This window comes from Mauremys mutica, chromosome 5 (genome assembly GCF_020497125.1).
Source record: "Mauremys mutica isolate MM-2020 ecotype Southern chromosome 5, ASM2049712v1, whole genome shotgun sequence".
Taxonomy (NCBI): Eukaryota; Metazoa; Chordata; order Testudines; family Geoemydidae; genus Mauremys; species Mauremys mutica.
Window position 1 is genome coordinate 118,605,695 of NC_059076.1, and position 20,543 is coordinate 118,626,237.

At 39.4% G+C, this 20,543-nt stretch overlaps 1 protein-coding gene across 1 annotated transcript in view; it reads right to left on the minus strand.

Annotated features, from left to right (window-relative positions):
• The window catches only part of JAKMIP1 (janus kinase and microtubule interacting protein 1), a 206,087-nt gene that overhangs the window by 17,605 nt on the left and 167,939 nt on the right, over positions 1–20,543 (minus strand). The window contains exons 7-10 of the mRNA XM_045018166.1: positions 19,834–19,953; positions 15,193–15,339; positions 14,422–14,562; positions 12,286–12,345 (exon numbers count right to left, since the gene is read on the minus strand). Of these exons, the coding sequence (XP_044874101.1) occupies positions 12,286–12,345; positions 14,422–14,562; positions 15,193–15,339; positions 19,834–19,953 (468 nt within the window). The remainder of the gene's footprint in view (positions 1–12,285; positions 12,346–14,421; positions 14,563–15,192; positions 15,340–19,833; positions 19,954–20,543) is intronic.

Genomic DNA, 20,543 nt, shown 5'->3' on the forward strand with positions numbered 1-20,543 from the left:
GTTTGTTTTTATATTGATTACATACTGGGACACAATGTAGTATTTAGCCATTGCACACTAATGGCATATTTATGAATTACATCATGAGATAATCACACAATTGTCATTCACATTATTAATAATAACTATTTATTGTTGCCAGTGTGGTAGTCCAATATTTGTAGCAATTGGCTATAAAAATGGATTCATATCCCACACACAACAAATTAACTGACCGGGAAACAGCTAGAGGGGAAAAAAAATCAGAGAGACAGTTGACACAAAGTTGATGAAGTGTTAAGAAAATTTTACTACCTGATAATAAACATTATGATAAATAATACACACAGAGATCATGAAAGATCATACTTATTAATTCAAAACACTGATTTAAAATAGATTTCTAATATATATATATTCTAATGTGGCTTTTATTATTCTGCTTGCTCTTTTTAACTATACTATTTATGTCAGAATTTTTCTTAAAATATGTAAAACTGTTGAAATTATATTTGTATATATTGTTTATAATTCTAGAAGGTTGTTAATTAAAGGTGTTATTTTTATGTAAAGATATTCAATCCTAAAGTTTAGATCATAACTGTCGGATTAAAATGTCCATCTCAATAACTGAAAATATGAAGTAAAATATGAAATATTTGGCAATAGCTGGTGGAAATTAGGACGTAATTTTGGATTTCTACACCAATGTTTTCACACATACTTTTACAGTATAATTGTGTATTACATTTTTGCAATTAATGTTTAGAAGATCAATAGGACTTATGACAGAGTAAATATATTTTCAGAATATGAAGATCTACAAAATATTCTGTATATTAGTCGTGATTCCTGTTCAGTCAAAACTAGTCAATTTGATTAATGTTGACAAAATTTGTGATGCAGAGTCTGTGCCTTGAAATATATAGAGGATATTGTATACAAATATCTATATCTATTTTAGTACTACATTTAATTGAATTAGATAGGTCTACATGCATATGAACCATCTAATTTCTGTATAGCTGCAGTAGCTTCATCTTCCCACATGATTTAAGTATCACATATTATTTTCAAGTGATTAATCAAAACAGGAGAAGTGGCTAAATCATAATGAACTGAATTACACTGTAATTAGAACAAATCAGCTATTAATTTATAGCTTCTTACCTTCATGTTTATAAGTCATTTCCTGGCAGCCAGAAAAATATAGGCACACCAGAGCACACAGACAGATAAAAAAAGAGAAATATAAGACAAGAAGTATGTACTCCATTGTGCTGGTCTGAAGAGTGAACACTTTCAGTTATAATCACAAATATAGCCCATTTAATAAAGCTTACAAAGCAGAAATTAGTCTTCAGAGTCCCACAGTTATGGGCAATTTTGTTGATTTCAAAGCAATGACTCCAATTTTCATTTTATCATTGTAATTCCATTCTACAGAAAAAAGCCTTTCCAGGATTTCATGGTTATTTCTCTGTCATATATTTCAAAAAACTGAAAAAAAGCCCTAAGCTAAAAGTGACTCCTAAGCAGAAAAGAGACCTTTAAAATATTTTCTCATTACTTCAAGGAATCTGATGTTGCCTGCAATTATTAAGAAATTTCTATCAGCTCTGTCTGCGTTTTCTCACCGAAGAAAATCTAGGAGGATGAGTGTGTGCGGTGATTGTATTTCTTCTCTGGGTACCCTGCACTCAGATGTTATAAAGCTCCACCCCACTGTGCTCCTCTTTACCCCTTAGAGACCTGAGCTGGTTGCCAGCAATGTTCTACAGATTCATACATCCCCTGACAATTAGAAGACTGCTCAGCAAAAGCTACAGTAGCAACAGTAACCTGGGAAAAACAGATAAGTCTTTGGCATTTCCCAAAGCTGAACTAAAACTACTCACACCTGAGAAGACTTTAAAGTCTACTGGACCAGGCAAGTAGACTTCCTATCAGATGTCTTAAGTACCACAATATGAATTTAAATGTACTTTGTTCTAGCTAACAAGCAAAGCTGACTGCGGGCTATCAACATTAAAAAACAAACATGGAGGAGTTGTTGCTTCAGCACAACCTTTGCATACTGAGAATTATGGAACACAGAGCTTAAAAAGTACCATCTTAGGGACAAAGAACAATTGTTTGGATGAGTAGCTTCCCACTCATGAACATATCCATCACCTATTTATTAATTAACAGGTTACAAAATTAAATCTTCACTGCACCAATCCTTCCAACCAATGTAGAAAAGTTACATGTTTTCAGTATTCTGGAGTCAGCACTAACTGATAAATGGTTAATTTAATATCCCCAGTCCTTGTATTTAACAAATCTCTCTTTTTGCCCTTGGTCAGGGTTCTACTACTGGTTCCCTGATAGCGGCACAACTGAAGGTGCATGGGAGCCTGGTGCTTCACTCCACCTCAGGCTCCACCTCCAATGTCCTAACCAGTGAAATGACTATCTGCTTCAGGCTCATTCATCTGTGTCACTATTCCCTTAGACCTACTTACAGACCTTTACCCTGGGCCTTCTTTTGGCTTCTCCAACCACTTCTTCCTACATCTTCCCCTGGTCCCTTTCACGTAAGACCTTTCCATGTAAGCCCCTCACAGGTTCTGTTCCAAGTCCTCTGGCCTGGGCACTGTCGAGAGCCTTTTCTAAAGCCTTTCTTTGCCCCTGGTCTTTCTCAGACTGAAACAAAGCCAGTCCCTTTTGTGGCAGATACCACTTTCCAGCTTACATGCATCTGAACCTGTTCATGTGACCCTTCTCAGTAAGGTGCTCCCTCTAGTCAGATGCTTCAATTGAGGTCTCCCCATTTCCCTTGTTCAGGGAAAGCCAGACACAGAAGGAAGAAGGTCCAGCCTCCCTCCCCCACATAGGCTAGCTCATGCTGTGAGCTGTAGGTGATTATATTGAATTATTCTCAGAAGAGCCAGGCACAAATCCTTTATTTTCCCCAAGAGCAATCTTAGTAAATTTCCACTAGTGTCAGCCCTCCCTAATCAACACAGCCATCCTGATAATTACTTCTACTATCGTACACCTACGTTACAACGGTCAGCTATGGATACAAATATCCAGTCCATCTGACAGACAAAGCCACAAACTAATTTTCACGAATGCTGAACACTTTCTGGGTTTCCATATTCACATTGTTCTAAACAACATCTTTGCTTTTATTTTCAGTGCATGGTGCTTGAAATCTGAGTAAGCTATGAACAGATTAAGAGTCAGATGCTGTTCTGTCGATATTGACTTACGTTTTTTTAGCCTCCATTCTGAGACAAAATTGATTTTATCAGCGTGTTTGTGTCTGACTTGTTGAGCTTGGGTCTGGAAGGCAATTTCAAATCAATCCAGTCTGCCTATGTTTATCTTAGCTTATTTTTCTAAACTGTTGAAATAAAAGTTTTGTGGGAGATCCATCTTGCTTGCTTTGCTGTTGAGCTGATTTCTATTAATCTTGCTGGACTTGACTATTTAGTTACCAATTCTAAAACATTCCAGATTCCTTGTCCATGAAACCTGGGAATTGAGACAAAAGCATAGGCTGACGTCCAGTTACTGTCCTCAGATGTATGCGTAAAACACTCATTAATTTACTTCAGGACAAAGTTTTGGCTCCTAGTGAATTTCACAGGCAGCTTGTCATAGATCTACATTAGATCTTTGAGACACGGCTGCCTTAAGTGGTAGTTGAGCTACTATGGTTCCCATTTGCAGTGAGAGTTCTACTCAAGATACAACACCACAAGGAAAAACCATGGCAAATCTAATGTGTCTTTAAAAATCAGTTTAATCTAATCTGGAATGACAGGCACTAAAATACATTAACCATAATTGTACGGTGATTCCTCTGCATCACTATAGGGCAGAAAAATAAGTTTGTTTGGGTGCCCTAACTGCATTTCCAGAACTTGAGATGTTTGGATTACTTTTAGGGTTAATCCTAACTCTGAATTTTCCGAAATTATAATGCTTTTTTCTGTGATAATTGCAACATCTCTATATTACATTTTCCCAATGTACTTTCAATCTTAAGTCTATCAATGTAGGTTTTTTTTCTCTAGGAATTAAAGAGAGTGGAACAAAAATTATATACAAATGTAGGGCTTGACCCTGCATCCTTCATTCAAATAATTTTATACAGAAGATGGAAGATACAATCTTCTGATATTACATAGCTTCCTTCTAGTTACAACTTCACCCTTCATTACTTGAAGTCTGTCAGACAAAAGTAACCTAATCGAACACACCATAGGTGGCCTAGATTCTAAAAACTAGTCTGTGATCTAACTATAAATGATTAATTTGAAGTACATGATCTCCCACTAGCAACAGAAATGTGCAAACATTTACTAGAAAGTATTTACATTTTTAAAGCATAAATCAACATTGCAATGCCACTTGCAGCTAAGGGGGAAAAAAAACCTTTGTTTTTTATTTGTTCCATAATCCAAAGCAGTAACACTATCTGTATAGAAATTGCAATGCAGACATGGGAAAGAGGGCTCCTTCAATAGTGTCTTTCTGCTTTATAATCACTTATTATTAGCATGTTCCCTTATTCTTACTCTTTTTGACCTCCATACTAAGACCAAACCGTATCATGAACTGAGGGGCTAAAAACTCTGACTTCATGTCCATAATTATGCAAGAAGCTTGGAAGGAAGCTAGACTGTTTGCCAGGATTAGACTTCTGAAGTTACTGTTGACAGCATTTAAGCTTCTTTGATGAATGCTGCACGAATGAAAAATAGCCTATAGGTTACATGACAATATGGGCAGCTAGAACATTTGCAAACCTATTCTTGAGGACTTGAAGGCATCAAACCCTTAGAACCTGTGGACATTCGTGCTTTTATTTATGGGTTTTAAGTCAAACTGGTGAAATTTTGTTCAATTTTTTTAAAGATAAAAAGTGGACAATTTTTCAAAGCCAAAAATTTTCACTCAAAATACTTGCTTATTTTGAAATTCTCCACTTTTTCAAATGAGAAAACAAAAAACATTGATTTTCAGTTATTAATTTCCTCCGGTTTTTCCCTTTTCTCTCCATTTTTCAGTGGCAAAATGGAAAAAGAAGCAAAGAGAGGGAAGGGGGTAGGGAGGAGGAGACAAAGCAGGAAAAACAAAAACACATTTATATTTTTGCTTTTCTCCCCCACCTCAGAAAAATCAGAAAATTTAACAATTTACCAAAAAGCGCACACACCACTTTTTGACCAGCTCTACAGTGAGCTGAACAAGCATCTTTTCTCTCTTCCTTGGGTTATCCTTTTTCATGAGATCTGCCTCCTTCCACACATCTGTTCCCTCAACCTCCAGAATTCCTTCCCACACAGAAGTACCAAAAGAGCCAGCATCTCCTCCTCTAAAATTAGGTAGAGAATTTCCTGCTCCCTCAACCTAGTTCCCAGGAGCAGGGTTCACTTAACCCTTCTGTTTAGCTGGCTTTTCTTTGCATCTCTATCTAGTGCAGCATGCCACACATCTCCCGGTGTCCCTTGGCCTGCAAACAGGCAGAACCAGTCAGAATTTATCATGGAAGATCAGATTTGGCCCAGTCCCTCACCTGCTACAAACCCTCCCTTCCCTTCTCCTGCCACATTATCCCATGTGGACCCCCTAGGTACCATAGATACTGGCCACTCATCCAGGTGTTTAATACTTTAGGTGCAAATGTTCTAGCTGCCCATATTGTCATGTAACCTATAGGCTATTTTTCATTCGTGCAGCATTCATCAAAGAAGCTTAAATGCTGTCAACAGTAACTTCAGAAGTCTAATCCTGGCAAACAGTCTAGCTTCCTAAGGGTTAAAATGTGTCCTAAGGGTTAAAATGTACTAAGTATGGGCAATGGAGCTAAATGCTGTTATTTCTCCTAGAACAACTTTCCTCCTCTTTTCAATACAGTACTCTGGTATTTACAATTCAACCTTTGATCTGCATAGATACTGTGAAATAATATTCTGTATTGCATGTCTGTTAGTAGTTGTACCATTCTCCCTCGTGAAGAGGGGATGGAGTCTGTAATCACAGCTATTGCTTGATACTTTATGTTTCCTCCTGATATAGTTGTTATATTCTTACTAAAACAATAGAGAAACCCCACCTGCATGGTGGGGCACAGATAATGAGAAAGCAGAATACTGAATAATTCCATCTTTTTTAGAACACTGACTCAGAATTGGAAGACATATTAGTCAGCAGCCGTTTACAAATGTTAATCAGCAAGACAATGGAAATGCTCCTAAATATTTATTTAAACATCCATAGTTTAGAGGCCCTTGGCTTTAGCACACACTGAATGGAGAGCAATTTAAAAAACACAGGCGGGAGGTGGGGCGATTGGAACACTGTATGTCAGGACATTTGTCTTCACTAGGTTTTCTGGTAATATTACACCTTTCCAAATCAGAGTTTATTCATCTCTCTTTTTCCACTCTAAAACATCAGCAAGGACAAGACATAGTAGTTTATCTTATTTTGGCAAAAATATATTTTCAGGGACAATCATGTATAGCTACTGACAGTTACGGTCACAAAACAAGTAGCATAGGGTATAACAAGAATGCCATTCAGAAGGATATTGATGTTTTTACTGGCCTGGACCTTTCTACATTGTCATCCCATTCACGGGGAAAACAAGGAGTAGATACAAAAGTTTCTTTGGCAACTGTGGGAGAAATTATTTAAAATGTGAGATTGATAGTTTGTTGATGTGATAGGCAATGACCACTCAAATTGAAACTAATATGCTTTTTTTAAAAAAAACTTATGAACTGTGAATATGTTCAATTTATGGGGAAACTTTCAAAATCAGCAGCTAGGAAAGATCTGGTCAAGCATTCCCCATTAGCAGCTCATTTAAATAGTAATGTAAAAACATCTTCTAGGAATTGAATGAAATGTTAAGAAACTACATAAATGATTATCATCATGTTCCCATTACGCCTCAGGCATTTAGGGCAGAGATGAAGCTCCCCCACTCCTGTTTCTGGCAAGTCTTTCAATGATTCCCTAGCTGTGCCCCAGGTTTTTCAGCTCAGCTTCCACAGCTCTTAGCCATGTTGTTTTCAGGTGGCCTCATTTTTGCTTGCCTTCAGGTGTCCATCTTATTGCTACTCTGGTGATGGAATCAGTTTCCATCCAAAGCATATGGCCAATCCATCTCCAGCACTTCCTGGCAATGATGGTGCTCATACCCTCTTGACTGCACCTGTGTCAATGGATCTTGGTTTGAGATAGTTCTGGGCCAAAAGATACAGAGGATTTTTCTGAGGCAGGCTGTAGGGAATGAAGACATTTTGGACATGTCATACTTTCTTATTCCCCTTCATCCCGCGCTATAAATTAATGCTGAAAGTATGCAGCTCTGATAAATCTTGAGTTTGGTTTTGATGTATTTTGATGATTTCCAGACTGTAATTTAAGCTCCTGAAGGTGTTCCTGGCTTTATTGATTTTGTTCCGGATGTCCTGGCTGATGGTGGTGCCCAAGTATGTGAATGTTTTCTCATTGGTGAGAACATAATCCTCTATCTGTACTGGTGATGGTGAGGCAATATTAAAGGTCATGATATAAGTCTTATTGTGGTTGATTTTCAGTAAAATTTGCTGGCTGAATGCATTGAGTCAAGATGCTTTTTCTTGTGCATGGTGTTGGGTATGTGATAGGACAGCAAGATCATCTGCAAAGTCTCATCTTCAAAGGAGGAGAAAGGTGTCCATTTAATGCCTCGTCATGTCTTCTGTTGTACGCTGCATTACCCAGTCAATGGCAATGCAGAAGAGGATTGCAGACATGACACACCCCTGACGTACTCTTGTTTTGACTTCAAAACTGAGCTCACTGTGATCAACACTGCATGTAAAGTTGAAATAGAAGATTTTGGTGATGCTGATTATATAGAGAGGGATTCCATATGCCTGCAGAATATGCCATAGGCTGGTCCTGTGAATGCTATCAAAAGCCTTCTCAAAAGTCTATGAAGTTTATGTAGAGCTGCCGTTGCCATTCTAAGCATTGTTCTATTATGTTTCGTAGAGTGAAGATCTTGTCTGTGCATCCACGCCCTTTCCGAAAACCGACTTGCTCTTTTCTGAGAATGCTATCAACTGCCTCTGATATACGCTGGAGTATGATCTTACACGATACTTTGCTTGGCACAGATAAAATTGTGATACCACACCAGTTATTACAATCTCTGAGAGGTCCTTTCTTTGGTATCTTCACTATAACCCCATTGGTCCACTCATCTGGCACTTTTTCCCTTTCCCAGACTGATGTAAATAGAGGGGTCAGGACAGATATTGCTAACTCAGGATTTACCTTGAACCATTCTGCATTCCAGTTATCCTTGCCAGGAGCATTCCCATTTTTTAAGGATTTGATGGCTTGAATGATCTCTTCCTTAGCTGGGGTGTCTGTGTTGATATCAAGATCTTCTTCTGCCTCCTGGATGTTTGCTTCCTCTTTAGGTGGCTCCCTGTTCAGCAATTCTTTGAAATGCTCTGTCCAGCGCATTTCTTGTTCTTTTTCTGTTGTTAGTAGGTGGCCTTGTTTGTCCCCGATGAGAGTGTTTGTTGGTGTCTGCCGTTTACCACTGATAAGCTGCGTCATTTTGTAGATGTTTTCTTGTTCACCCTGAGCAGCTGCATCCTCTGTTTGTGTTGCCAGATTATCAATATAATGTTGTTTGTCCACTCTCACAAAAGCATTTGACCTCCTGGTGTGCCTTGCTATACTGCTCTTGGTATGTGTCCTTTAGCTTCTGGGATTTTGTATCAAACTTTTTTCTTCGGGGCTCGTCTGGTTTCTATGGCGTCCCATGTGCTGGGTGTAATCCACTTCTGCCTGTAGCCTAGACAGGCTTCACTGCTCTGTTTATAAATTGCTGTTACTTTGTCCCACTTCTTGTTGATCTCCTCATCTGCATTCCCCTCCTCTTCATCAAGATCTGCAAGTGCCTGAAACCTGTTCTTTAACTGCAGAATGAAGGCTTTCTGTATTTCAGGGGACTTTAGCTTGTCACTGTCATAACATCTATGTCCCTTGTTTAGTGGACTCACACTTCTCAGTTTTAGCTCGATGGAGGCTGTCACCAGGTGGTGGTCACTGCCAACATCTGTCAGTGAGCACTGGCATTTGCTGTTGATCATCATATGGTCAAACTGGTTCTTATCTCTGCCATTTGGAGAACACCATGTCAGCTTATGAATTTCACAATGTTGAAATAGGGTTCCACCGATGACTAGGTCATTCATATTGCAGAAATCAACACGCCTCTGTCTGTTTTCATTCATGGTGCCACACCCATGTCTTCTCATTGCTCTGTTGTTTGTGTTGTCCTTACTGACCTTGGCATTCAGTTCTCCCATGACGATAGTTAGGTAGTGGCATGGTACTCTCTCTAACTCTGCCTGTAATGTAAGGTGAAATTTGTCCTTTACTTCTTCATCACTGCCATTTGTCAGAGCATAGCACTGAATCAGGGTGATATTGTGTAGCCCTTTCAGTCTGGCTCTCATAAGTCTCCTGATGATGGTCTTCCATTCAAGCAGGGAATGCGTCACTCCCTTCTTCAAAAGGATGGCAACGCTCTCATGGTGTTGTCCATCATCCCATCCAGAATACAGCAAAGTTTTTCCCAAGGCGGCTGTTAATCTTTCTGCCCTGTCCAGCTGCTCTCACTGACATCCAGGATGTGTAAGCTATAGTGTCTCATCTCTGCTGTGACCTAAGCTAGCTTCCCTGTTTCATACATTGTCTGTACGTTCCAAAAACCAAGTTTGGTTTTTATCTTGGTATTGAGCACTGCAGTCTTCATGCCAGTGGCTTCATACGGGTTATTGATTCCTGAAGGTCATCACAGACAGTAATGGTCGATTTCTCCATCACTGTTTCCGTAACATATTTTGTTTTTTTACGGGACAGGGTTGTTAGCCCTGTCCCTAACCCCCAAGCCAGAGGACCAGGGTGTCTGTTTGTCTGGCCCCTCCCCCACAGACCAATCCAGCCTGGTTGAACCTACCAGGAGCAAAAAGACTGCACAGACACAGACTCTGGGGATCGTTAGAGCACACAAGCTGTCCCACCACCACAAGGCACGGACACCAGAGGACATAAAACTACATAAAATTGATTCGTAATCACTCAATGTCCAAGTGAAACCGTCCAAAATAAAATAAAAACATCTCACTGTAATCTCTGCAAAAGTCAATCAACAACTGTGCTATGACATGGTCAGAACAAAAGTAGAACAACAGAGTTTTTGTTGGAATAATGAGGGCTAAGCCACACCAAACCTCATTTGCTTTCTGAGTCAAATTGTTCCAAATCTGATTTTGACTAGCCAGAGTAAACAGATGGCAGCACCCACAATATGTTATGCACATTCCAGATATAGTAACAGGCATTAGAGAAGGCACTCACAACCAGAAAGAGGGCAGGGAAAGGGTGCCATGTATAAGAAAAGTGAGTCAAGGTGGTTTTACTATGTGTTGGCAATACATGATTATATTAACACAGGACTTTTCCAATAATTAAAGTATTGTAGAAGCTGGCAGCCCATCTCTTTCCTTCATTACTGATATTCCTAGTGTCACATAATATGGCTATCACCATCTCATTAAAAGAAAATGAAAGTAGTAAACTACTTTTAATAAAAACAAGTATTTTATAATCCCAAAGACTACAGTTTAAAACTGTGTTAGGGCTCTTCATTGTACAATATTATAGTATTTTAATATCGAACATATGATCAGATACAAAAATATTAATTTTATTTTTAAAGGGCCCCACTTTTATCTCTGCCACAGATGAACATCCAAGTATGTCATGCTGAGCATGAATGATACAGATCTGCTATAACCTCACCCTATATCAGACTTTTGCGAGGGTTATGGATTTCTTTGAAACTATTCTCTCTGTATAATACAAATGCAATATTATGAACACTGTTTAAAAATCTTTCTAGTGAGATACAGAATCAAAAATATATCTGAAGTCGTTCTTTCAGAACCTATACACTATAAAACAGAAAGTAATAAAAAGCGCCACCATGAGGACATAATGAGGATGCCATCAAGAACATACAATAAATAAGACTAAGATTTTGTCATGCATTTTTTTTTAGTAAAAACCACAGACAGGTCACGGGCAATAATGAAAAATTCACGCAAGCCTGTAACCTTTTACTACAAATATCCATGACACTGACTTTTACTAAAAATATCCATGACAAAATGGGGAGCCTGGGCACCTACCAGTGGGCTGGGAGCTCCAGGGGCCCCCACCACCCATGGGGCTCAGAGCTCCGGGGTCCCCCTTGCCACCTGCCGCTGCCGGGAGCTGTGAGGGCAGTGGGGGTACCGCTCAGCACCCTGCCTCCGCGGGTCTTTGGAAGTCACGATTCTGTGACTTCCACAACTAAATCACAGCCTTAACTACAAAGCAAGTGTTATTTCAATGTACAGCAGAACCACACTAATTCTCACTTCTACTAACCCACAAATGTGCAGTATGTACACACCCACATCCACACTTGTTAACAACTAGCTTTTCAGGAAAGATTTTATAGTATATTTCATTACTTAAAAAATATATTACTACAATAAAACTACCATTGACTTTGAAAGTATACACTAAAACAAAATCTACCATTGTCTAAATAAATGAATACCACCTGTTTTGTGTTTCATTTTTGCATTCCATATTGCATTCTAGTTCAAATTAATTATGCTCCATTTTACTACCACGAAAGCTCATGCTAAAATAAATTTATTAGTCTTTAAGGTGCCACAAGTACTCCTGTTCTTTTTGTGGATACAGACTAACACGGCTGCTACTCTGAAACATATCTAATACTGTTCAAGTTAAAATTCTAAAAACATATAGGCCTAAATTTTCAAATCTGACTAGTAATTTGGGGCATCCAACTTGTGACACCTTAAAAGGACCTGATTTTTAGGAAGGGCTAAGCACCATCCCTGAGAAAAATCAGATCCCTTTTAAAGTTGCCTCAAGTCATGTTTGAAAATTCAGGTCATTGTGACTACAAACTATTTAGATTTTTTTAAGGGGTATCATCTGTGTGTGTTTGTGTGTGTCACAGAAAACTTTGGCTAGGAACATTCACTTAAGGAGTGTTAATTATTACAGGTTAGGGAAATAATAGGTAAAATCCTGGCCTCATTCATGTCAACGAGAGTTTTGCCATTGACTTCAATGGAGCCCATATTTCGCCCAAAAAGTTTGTATGAGATTCACAAGGTACAGAAGAGTTGGTACACAGACTCTCACCTTTGGAGGTTTCAGACTTTTCCTTTTCGGTTTTTTTGGGCGTAACAACCGTTCTCGTTCCTAGAGTAAAAGAGAAGATTTTACTTCTTTAACATGTATTTAGATTACACATGACAAAAGGAAACACCATTAAATGTTTTCTTAAAGCATGAGGCAAAGTTACAAACAACAAAGACTTCTTGTAATATTTAAACAGGAAAATTCCCTTGACTGTTTTTCCTTTGAAGCCCAGGAACAGTCAGCAACATACTCCACAGGTTTATCTTGAAATTGGCAGGCAAAGGTAAAATACTGGGCACAGGTTTCTGACAGTTCTTTTTACTCTGAAGATTATGGAAATATAGCAACACCCATTGAGAGGCAAGAATGTGCACTGCCCTTCTCAAGCTGAAGATCAATAGCAAAGGCTAGCTCAGCTTTATTAAACCTAAATCAGCCTGTCACATACATTCTGACACAGAACCACATATGAAGATATTCTTTGTTTGCTGCTTTTTTTTTTTAAATAAAAAAGGAACACACAATGTAGGTTACTCAGCCTCCTAAGGGCAGAAGCGCTAAGAAGGTAAGGCACTGACTATTCACACTTACAGGACTCAGTTCTGAATACAAATTAGGAAGCTCAAGCACAAGTTTGTTGGCTTCTGATCCCAGTTCCCTTGTGCCTTTCTTTTAGCATCAGCTTTGAAGAAGATTGTAATAAATCTATGTTGTAACATAAGGAGGTCACAAGTATACTTAGGACTTTTAGGTCTTGTGATCATTCAGCCAAAGAATACTGACTTGACCTTCAGAGGGGGCAGCAGGAGAAGGTAACAGAGGCAGAAAGAGACAAGAAGAGGGAGCGAGGAAGGAAAAGGTAATAGGTAGGTCCTCCTTCCTAACTTTTTTTTTTTAAATCCTCTTTAACTCTGCTCCTCCCCACCTTTACCCTAATTCTATTATCCTTTCCAGCTTTACTCTCATCTACTAATTTCTGTGTCCTTCCCTCTGATTCTTCTAGTTTTAAAAGGATTACAGTGATTTTAGGTTTCTAACTCTAATTGCTGATAAAGCAGCTGTCTCTCATCTGCCGATATTGAACTACATCCTGTTGGAATACTTAAGTGAGGGCTTCATTTTAGTAACTGAATCCAGAAAGTGGAAGAATAGTAAACTACCAATGATACAATGCTTGTTTTGAAATGGTGAAGCAATCCATCTCTGCCAGCACACCGCTTCAGAGGAGAAAATTTGGGAATGTACACAGCAATTCAGAATAATGATGGTAACTTAAAAAGCACCTTTAATTCAGATGGTTCTTCAAAGTATTTTAGAAACTTTTATGGGAACCCCTTCATCTTCACCTAAATGCGACAGCTTCTGGGGTGAAATGCAGCTGGTATTTCATGTTGCACAGCAACACAACAGTTTAGAGTCAGAAGTGAAAAATACATCTGGGGGAGTTTTAGGTGCAGTCACCCACATCAGAATCTGTCCAAGACACAGATTGGCAGAAGCCTGGGGGGTTTTCACCTTCCTCTGCAGTGTTGGGCGCGGATCACTTGCTGGAAGGTTCTCTGCACCTTGGAGTCTTTAAACCATGATTTGAGGACTTCAATGGCTCAGACACAGGTTTGATACAGGAGTGTGTGGGTGAGATTCTGTGGCCTGCATTGTGCAGGAGGTTAGACTAGATGATCATAATGGTCCCTTCTGACCTTGAAGTCTCTGATTCTATGTTACAGCCCCCTGTCCTGCAAACAGTATTGTAAGCACTTTGACCATGAGTGGTCAAGATCTCAGTTTCATGTCTTACTTCCCCAATACCACTAATGATGCAATCAAGAGCACCACTTGCTGAATCTTCAACATCATTTTCTGCAGTACCTTAGAAATCAACTTTTCAGGTATTCACCAGGCAAGCCTGAGTTATGAGATCACCACTTGGTATGGCTGAAATAAGACCATAGACGCTCTGTGGAAACTCATAAATTTACTACAAAGGGAATAACCAAAGTGTTGAAGAATTATTTTTCATGTCACTACAATGCCAGTTTTAACTGTACTCAATTCAAATTAACTTGAATATTGCTCTCTAACGATAGGTTTGAATGTAGGTTTATGCACGCGTGTACTGAACATGTTTAATATTACCACTGTGAGATCATCAATAACATGCTGTTGCTCTATGACTTGCAGTCTCAGGAATTCCATTTCTTGCTCCTCTCGTGTGCTACTGAGATCGTTCAAGGAAGTGTGTCTCTTCAAAGTCGGCTGTGTGGATAACTTTTCTTTCTGCAAAAATCAAGTTTATTATTAACGCAACCAACTCTTAAATGTCTTCCTGCAGCATTAGGTAAAACCCTCACCTCTGATACACTAACATGATGCTTCAGAAATCTGCTCCAGCACAACATAAGGTCCTTTTTCCACCAAGCAAATATTTACACCTTAAACACATACAGAGTATATTCTGCATCTCACTTGGACATCTAAAACTAGGATGGAGAAAGCACTGGTGAATATACTCTAGAGAACAATCCTGAAGAGGGTCTTTACCATCTCTAGTTTATACAGGTCAAATTCAGCTCTGACATATACATCCATGCAAAATCCCATGGTATGCCAAGGTTAATTTTAACCCTTTATTTTATACCCTTTAAACATTAAAGCCACAATGGTCCTTATTCTTAATCAATTTTGTTTAATAAATGACAAAGCAAATAAAAATAACCAAACACTCTGATTTTAGAATACTACCCACGACCAGCATATTGTATTTGACACTGACATCTTCACATGGCTTAGCTTTTGACATACCAGTATTTATCTGAGTAAAAGCCACACATTTGTTTTCAACTCTAAGCGACTAAGAGCAGCTGCTCTTACAAAGTAACCTCTGATACATATGAGATAGTTGCTTACCATTTCTGCATTTTCCCTCGTGAGATTTTTAATTTTTTCTTCCATCCTCTGGATACACTGCAACATGTCCTCATTCTTTTTGGTCATCCTCTTGTTTTTCTCTACAAGGGGCTTCAGCTGACCTTCTGTCTCCCGAGAACGTTTCAGCTGCAAAGGAACCCCAAAATGTCAGTTAATCATAATCTGGGCTACAGTGACTTGAAAGGAGGAGGAACACTTGGATTTTCAGTCCCCCTTCATTCGTTCATTCATAAAGACTATTTTTCTGCTTACACACCACTGCTAAACTAAACTGTATGCATCTACCAACTTATAGCCTTTGCTTGTTACCAAAGTGAAACTAACATGGAAGTCAATGCAGGTTTGAATTTAAAAAAAAAAATCAATGGCAAGGATGCAGCACTCACTATTAACAGAACTGAAAATGCCCTCACTGCTAAGGCTGGTCTTTGCCATTATACATCATATTTTGTTCTTGGGAAGCACACACATTTATATGGTTTATCTCTTGATAAACTGTAAATCTTATTATGCATGTGCTTCCAGTGAGTTATTAGCCCTTTTCCTAGAGAAGGGAATATAATAGTTACCTTTCACCCATTTAAATACCGTTTATTAGAAATATACCACACTCCCTTATTTTAAGGAAATTATACCTAATGTGTAATTAGCACAATCAGGGAGTCAGCCAGAGGGCACAGATTCAATCTCAGGGTTCTGCTGACATTTCAGCTGCTCAATTTTGTTCCCCTGTTTTTATGATGTCAGACAATCGTCTCAAGTAAATTACTGCCCTTTCCCAATTTGTGGTATTCAGTATTTTACTAGTTTTATCTCCATAGTCCTTGAACTGTTCTGTTTCCCTATTTTTATCATCAAAAAGACTTTAATATGCACTGGGCTTTAACTGAAACTTCAGGAAGATAACATTTTTCTTAAAGATTTGTTTCTTTGTTTCATCTTGGGAAGGATATACATTTTTGCCATAAGAATTCAAGTACAGCAGTTTACAAAGTGCCTCCTCATATGGCAAAGCCTGCTTTACTTTTTTTAAAACATATTGGTGATGCCTTCACTCCAGGCACCCAGAAGAGTGTTTGATTGAGTCATACATGCCCCACATCCTACTTTAATGGAATAGGCCCCACAGATTTCAGTCTGCGGTATTTTAGCATTTCTTAAGGGTGTGAAGGAAGGTAAATAGCACATTCAGGGAAGCGATCCAGTTACTAAATAACCTTTTCCTCCCAACAGCACACCAGATAAAAGAAGCTAAGTATTACTGAAAGAATAGCCAGAAGAGTAACCATGCAGAATCTCAGGTTCTTGATGAATTTGTTGAAGCTATGAAGGTCAAGAATGGGTCTCATCCTGCCCTTGGATTTTGGTATCAGGAAGTACTGGGAGGAGAAGCTGGGGCCCCAGTGTTCCTGCAGGAGTTCCTCCACCACTTCCAATGTTAGCACAGAGTTGACCTATTCGACGAGCAGCATCTTGTGAGAGGGGTCCTTGAAGAGGGACAATGTGGGTGGGTGTGTTGGTGGGAAGGGGCGTGGAGAGGAACTGGACTGGATTGCTAGGATCCAGCTGTCAGAAGTAATCAAATCCCAAGCATTGTAAAAACAGGCCAGCCTGTTCCCAAAGCGATAGGGGGGATAAAGAGGGTGGAGTAACGACTGGACTGGTGCTCTGGACTAAGGAGTCAAAATGGGTGCTTAGCAGGCCTGAGCCCGACTGCTTTCTCTTTTCCCTTTTTGTAGGGTAGTCCCACTGTTTCAGGGGGAAAGGTTGCGCAAAAGGAATGCTACAGGCAGTATTGCTGCTGTATCCCATACACTCCCAAGGCCTCAAGGTAGCCTTGGAATCCTTAAAGAAATGCAAAGTATCATCAATCTTGTCCAAGAACAAGACCTGGTTGTCAAAGGGCAAGTCTTCAATGGCTTGCGGGACATCCAAAGTGATCCCACAGTTACCACGGAGGCCACGCCCCTGGCCAAGGTGTCTGCAAAATCAAGGCTGGACTTCAGGGTCATTTTGCTGCAAAGCAGCCTCCACAACAAACTCCTGAAATTCCTCATGCTAGACGTCAGGGCAGGCAACTGGTCCTCAAATTTAGATATGGCTGACCAACAGAGGAAATTATACTTGGACAGCAAAGCTTGTTGATTCACGATCCTCATCTGAAGGGACAAGGAGGTATAGATCTTTCTGCCCAGAAAGTCCAACTGCTTGGAGTTTCTGTCCTTGGGGGTAGATTTAAACCTAACCTGATGGGCCCTGACATTTACTACCATTACAACCAGGGAATTCGGGACTGAGTGGAAATAGAACCTTTCAAATTCCTGCATAGGAACAAAATAGTGCTTTTCCACGCACTTAACCACTGGTGGTACTAAGGCGGTGGACTCACGCCAGCTCAAGGAGTGCATCTTTAATCAGGAGGGCCACTCTCCCCGGGACAGCAAGCCACAAAATGTCTAGCAGTTTGAGTGTGATCCTGGTATGATTTAAAGCCCTCTAGAATAGAAGACGAAGACAAACCAGGCAGCCTGGCGTCAGCCTGCAACAAGGATGAGGGTCTCGGCTGGGCCACAACTGGCTCTTGCTCCCAGGAAGAAGTACCCAGGAGGGAGGACTCTGGTGGCTCTGCAGGGAGGAAGACAACCAATGCTTGGGCTTTTGGCTGAGGCGCAATCACCCCCTTCAACCTGGCAGGTGACTTTGGCTTAGATCGGGACAAGGAGCAGGATCTCCGCAAGCAAGCAGTATCCCACTGAGTCCAAGGAAGCCACTAATATGGGTAGAACATTGGTGGACAGTAGGGGCCGGGCCAGGGACCTCTGCCCTAGCCATGGGGCACGTGCCAACCCTGGTCCATATTGATCCACTGGCCCTTGGAGCTTGTCAGGGGATGCAAAGTGGGAAGATGATGACCCTGACTTGGATTCATAAGAACCTTGGGATCTTGGGGCCAAGGCGGAGTGATGCCTGAGGGAGCTAATAGGCAGTCCAATTCATCTGACATTCCAGGAATGTCTGGACACGGTGCCAACACACATGGCTTGCTCCATCAGAAGGGCTACAGATTTTCCCTACCACTGGCACTTCGAAGATATATCTACTATGACACATCCAAGACAAAACTGGCACAGTCGTTTTCAAACACAATGACTAGGGGGAAAGAAAAGAGTACTGGATTTTACTAGATAACATTTTAGTTATGGTAGGTAAGTTAGTCTTTGAGAACAGGTATTTTGTTACTCAAGAATAAATAAAGGAAGACAAAACCTTCATATTGTTTCACAAATGAACTCTTCTGAAGTTTTCATGTAAATTAAGTCAAGGTATCATAGCTCAAGTAAGTCCATTCATCACAAAGCAGAGCCTTTCAATACCAAAACAATAGCCTAAAACCAATAAACTGGTAAGGTGATTTGAAAACCATGTACAATATCCACACCTGTCAAATACTGTACAAATCACATGAAGAGCATGTTACATTTACCATGCCAGAAACATGGTGTCACTTTAGAAACAAACACACAGCTCCAGTGGAGTTGGAACAATTTGTATAGTGGGGGTGCTGAGAGTCATTGAACAAAACTGTAAACCGTATATAATGGAAACCACTTCAAGCCACGGGATGCTGCAGCACCCTCCGAACCTCTGGTTCCTGCACCCCTACGTTGCTCATGTTATAGAACATTCTAAACCTAGATAGAGTGAATGAATTACCCTTTGCTACTGCCAAGACATACAGGTGGGATTTTCAAAAGTTCTCAGTGTTGTCATAATTCTCCTTCCATTGCAGTCAATGAGAGTTTTATCATCAACTTTAATGAGAGCAGAGTTAGACCAACACTGAATACTTTTGAAAATTGCACCCTAACTATCCAGGAAAGTACATTTCTTAAATGCTCCTCATTTCCTTCCATTTCTAAGTTGCTATCTCTCACCCACAATACCTCCTCTTATTTCAAGAGTTTCCCTGGCGATTAGGCAATGGTAGATTTTTCCATTAGAAAAACAAGCTTTGTAGCTCTTAGCCAGCGTAAGAAGTTCACAAAACAATGGTGGCATTGTCAAGTTTCATTACTTCAAAGAGTAATACAGTAAATTAGTTACATAGATTACATATATGTCATGGTGCAGTATATTACTAAATGCTGCATGCAAGCTACCACTCATAATTTGATGCCTACTTTGTGTGAACTATTTGTAGACAGTTCTGAAGAAGATGAAAAGGAGGAGCAATCATTTCTAAACCTTTTCCAAAGTTGAGTTTCTTATGTTAAATTTCCTCCTCTTTGAAAAAGGAAAAACTTTTACATGGAATGACAGCCTGGAGGACAACAGATTTAGCTCTGAACCCTGCAAATGCTCCATCCTTGTGCCCAAACGAACCATTCAGTGAAAAGGAAAAGCATCCAGAAAATAGCATAATACTGTGCTCTCTCTACACCAGCAGTTTTGAAGTCCTGGCCAAATAGGAACATTTAAAAAAATCTTTAAGTTCTACAGTATTTCAGTGTGTTAGCAACAGAGACAAATAAGTTAAACTCTGCCTGAAAACACAACTTCTGAGTACAGTTAAGACATTGTCCTGCAAGTCACCATCTGTGTTATTACTAATTATTTTACCAGTTCATTTCTTTCATCTGCTAAAAGGGTATTTCTGTCTTCCAGCTTCCGTATTACAGCATTCAGTTCAGCGATTTTTAGTTGAAATCTCCGTATGTCTCGTTCATCCATATGCTGTTCCTTTAAAAACATACAAACCAAAAAGGGATTTTTTTCCTTTCAAATATTCATTTACTACACAGAAACATGTACTTAGATTATAGCAGGCAGAGTTTGCATTCAGTGTATGCAATACAGCATGAATATTGTAGAGAATATCAAAAGGCATTTGTATCATTGACTAGAAAATATTTTTAATTGACATGAACTGTTGCAAATATTTCTTATAAGAGTCGCATGGTTGTACAAGCTGAAAAAGGGCAAGCAGCCAAAAGGTTAACTCTAAGCTACATGACATAAAAAATTAAAATCAAATCTTAAATTATGTGTGTAAGACCTACTGCTTTGTACTAACTATATCAGTCTCATGCCAGAATTAATAGTACGGCACAGAACATATTTATAAGATAGCACCTTATAGATCTGGAAAAGAATAAGTACAAATTCCCTTTTAATGTCTACTGTTATTGTATAGAATAGTTCAGATTCATAGAATAAATAAATGTCTGAAGGAAACAAATGATTCATCATTGCAATTGGAGAAACACACTTAATCAGTCAGCAATTACAAGTAATAACCTCACATTGTGGCCACATTTACCAGTTTAAAT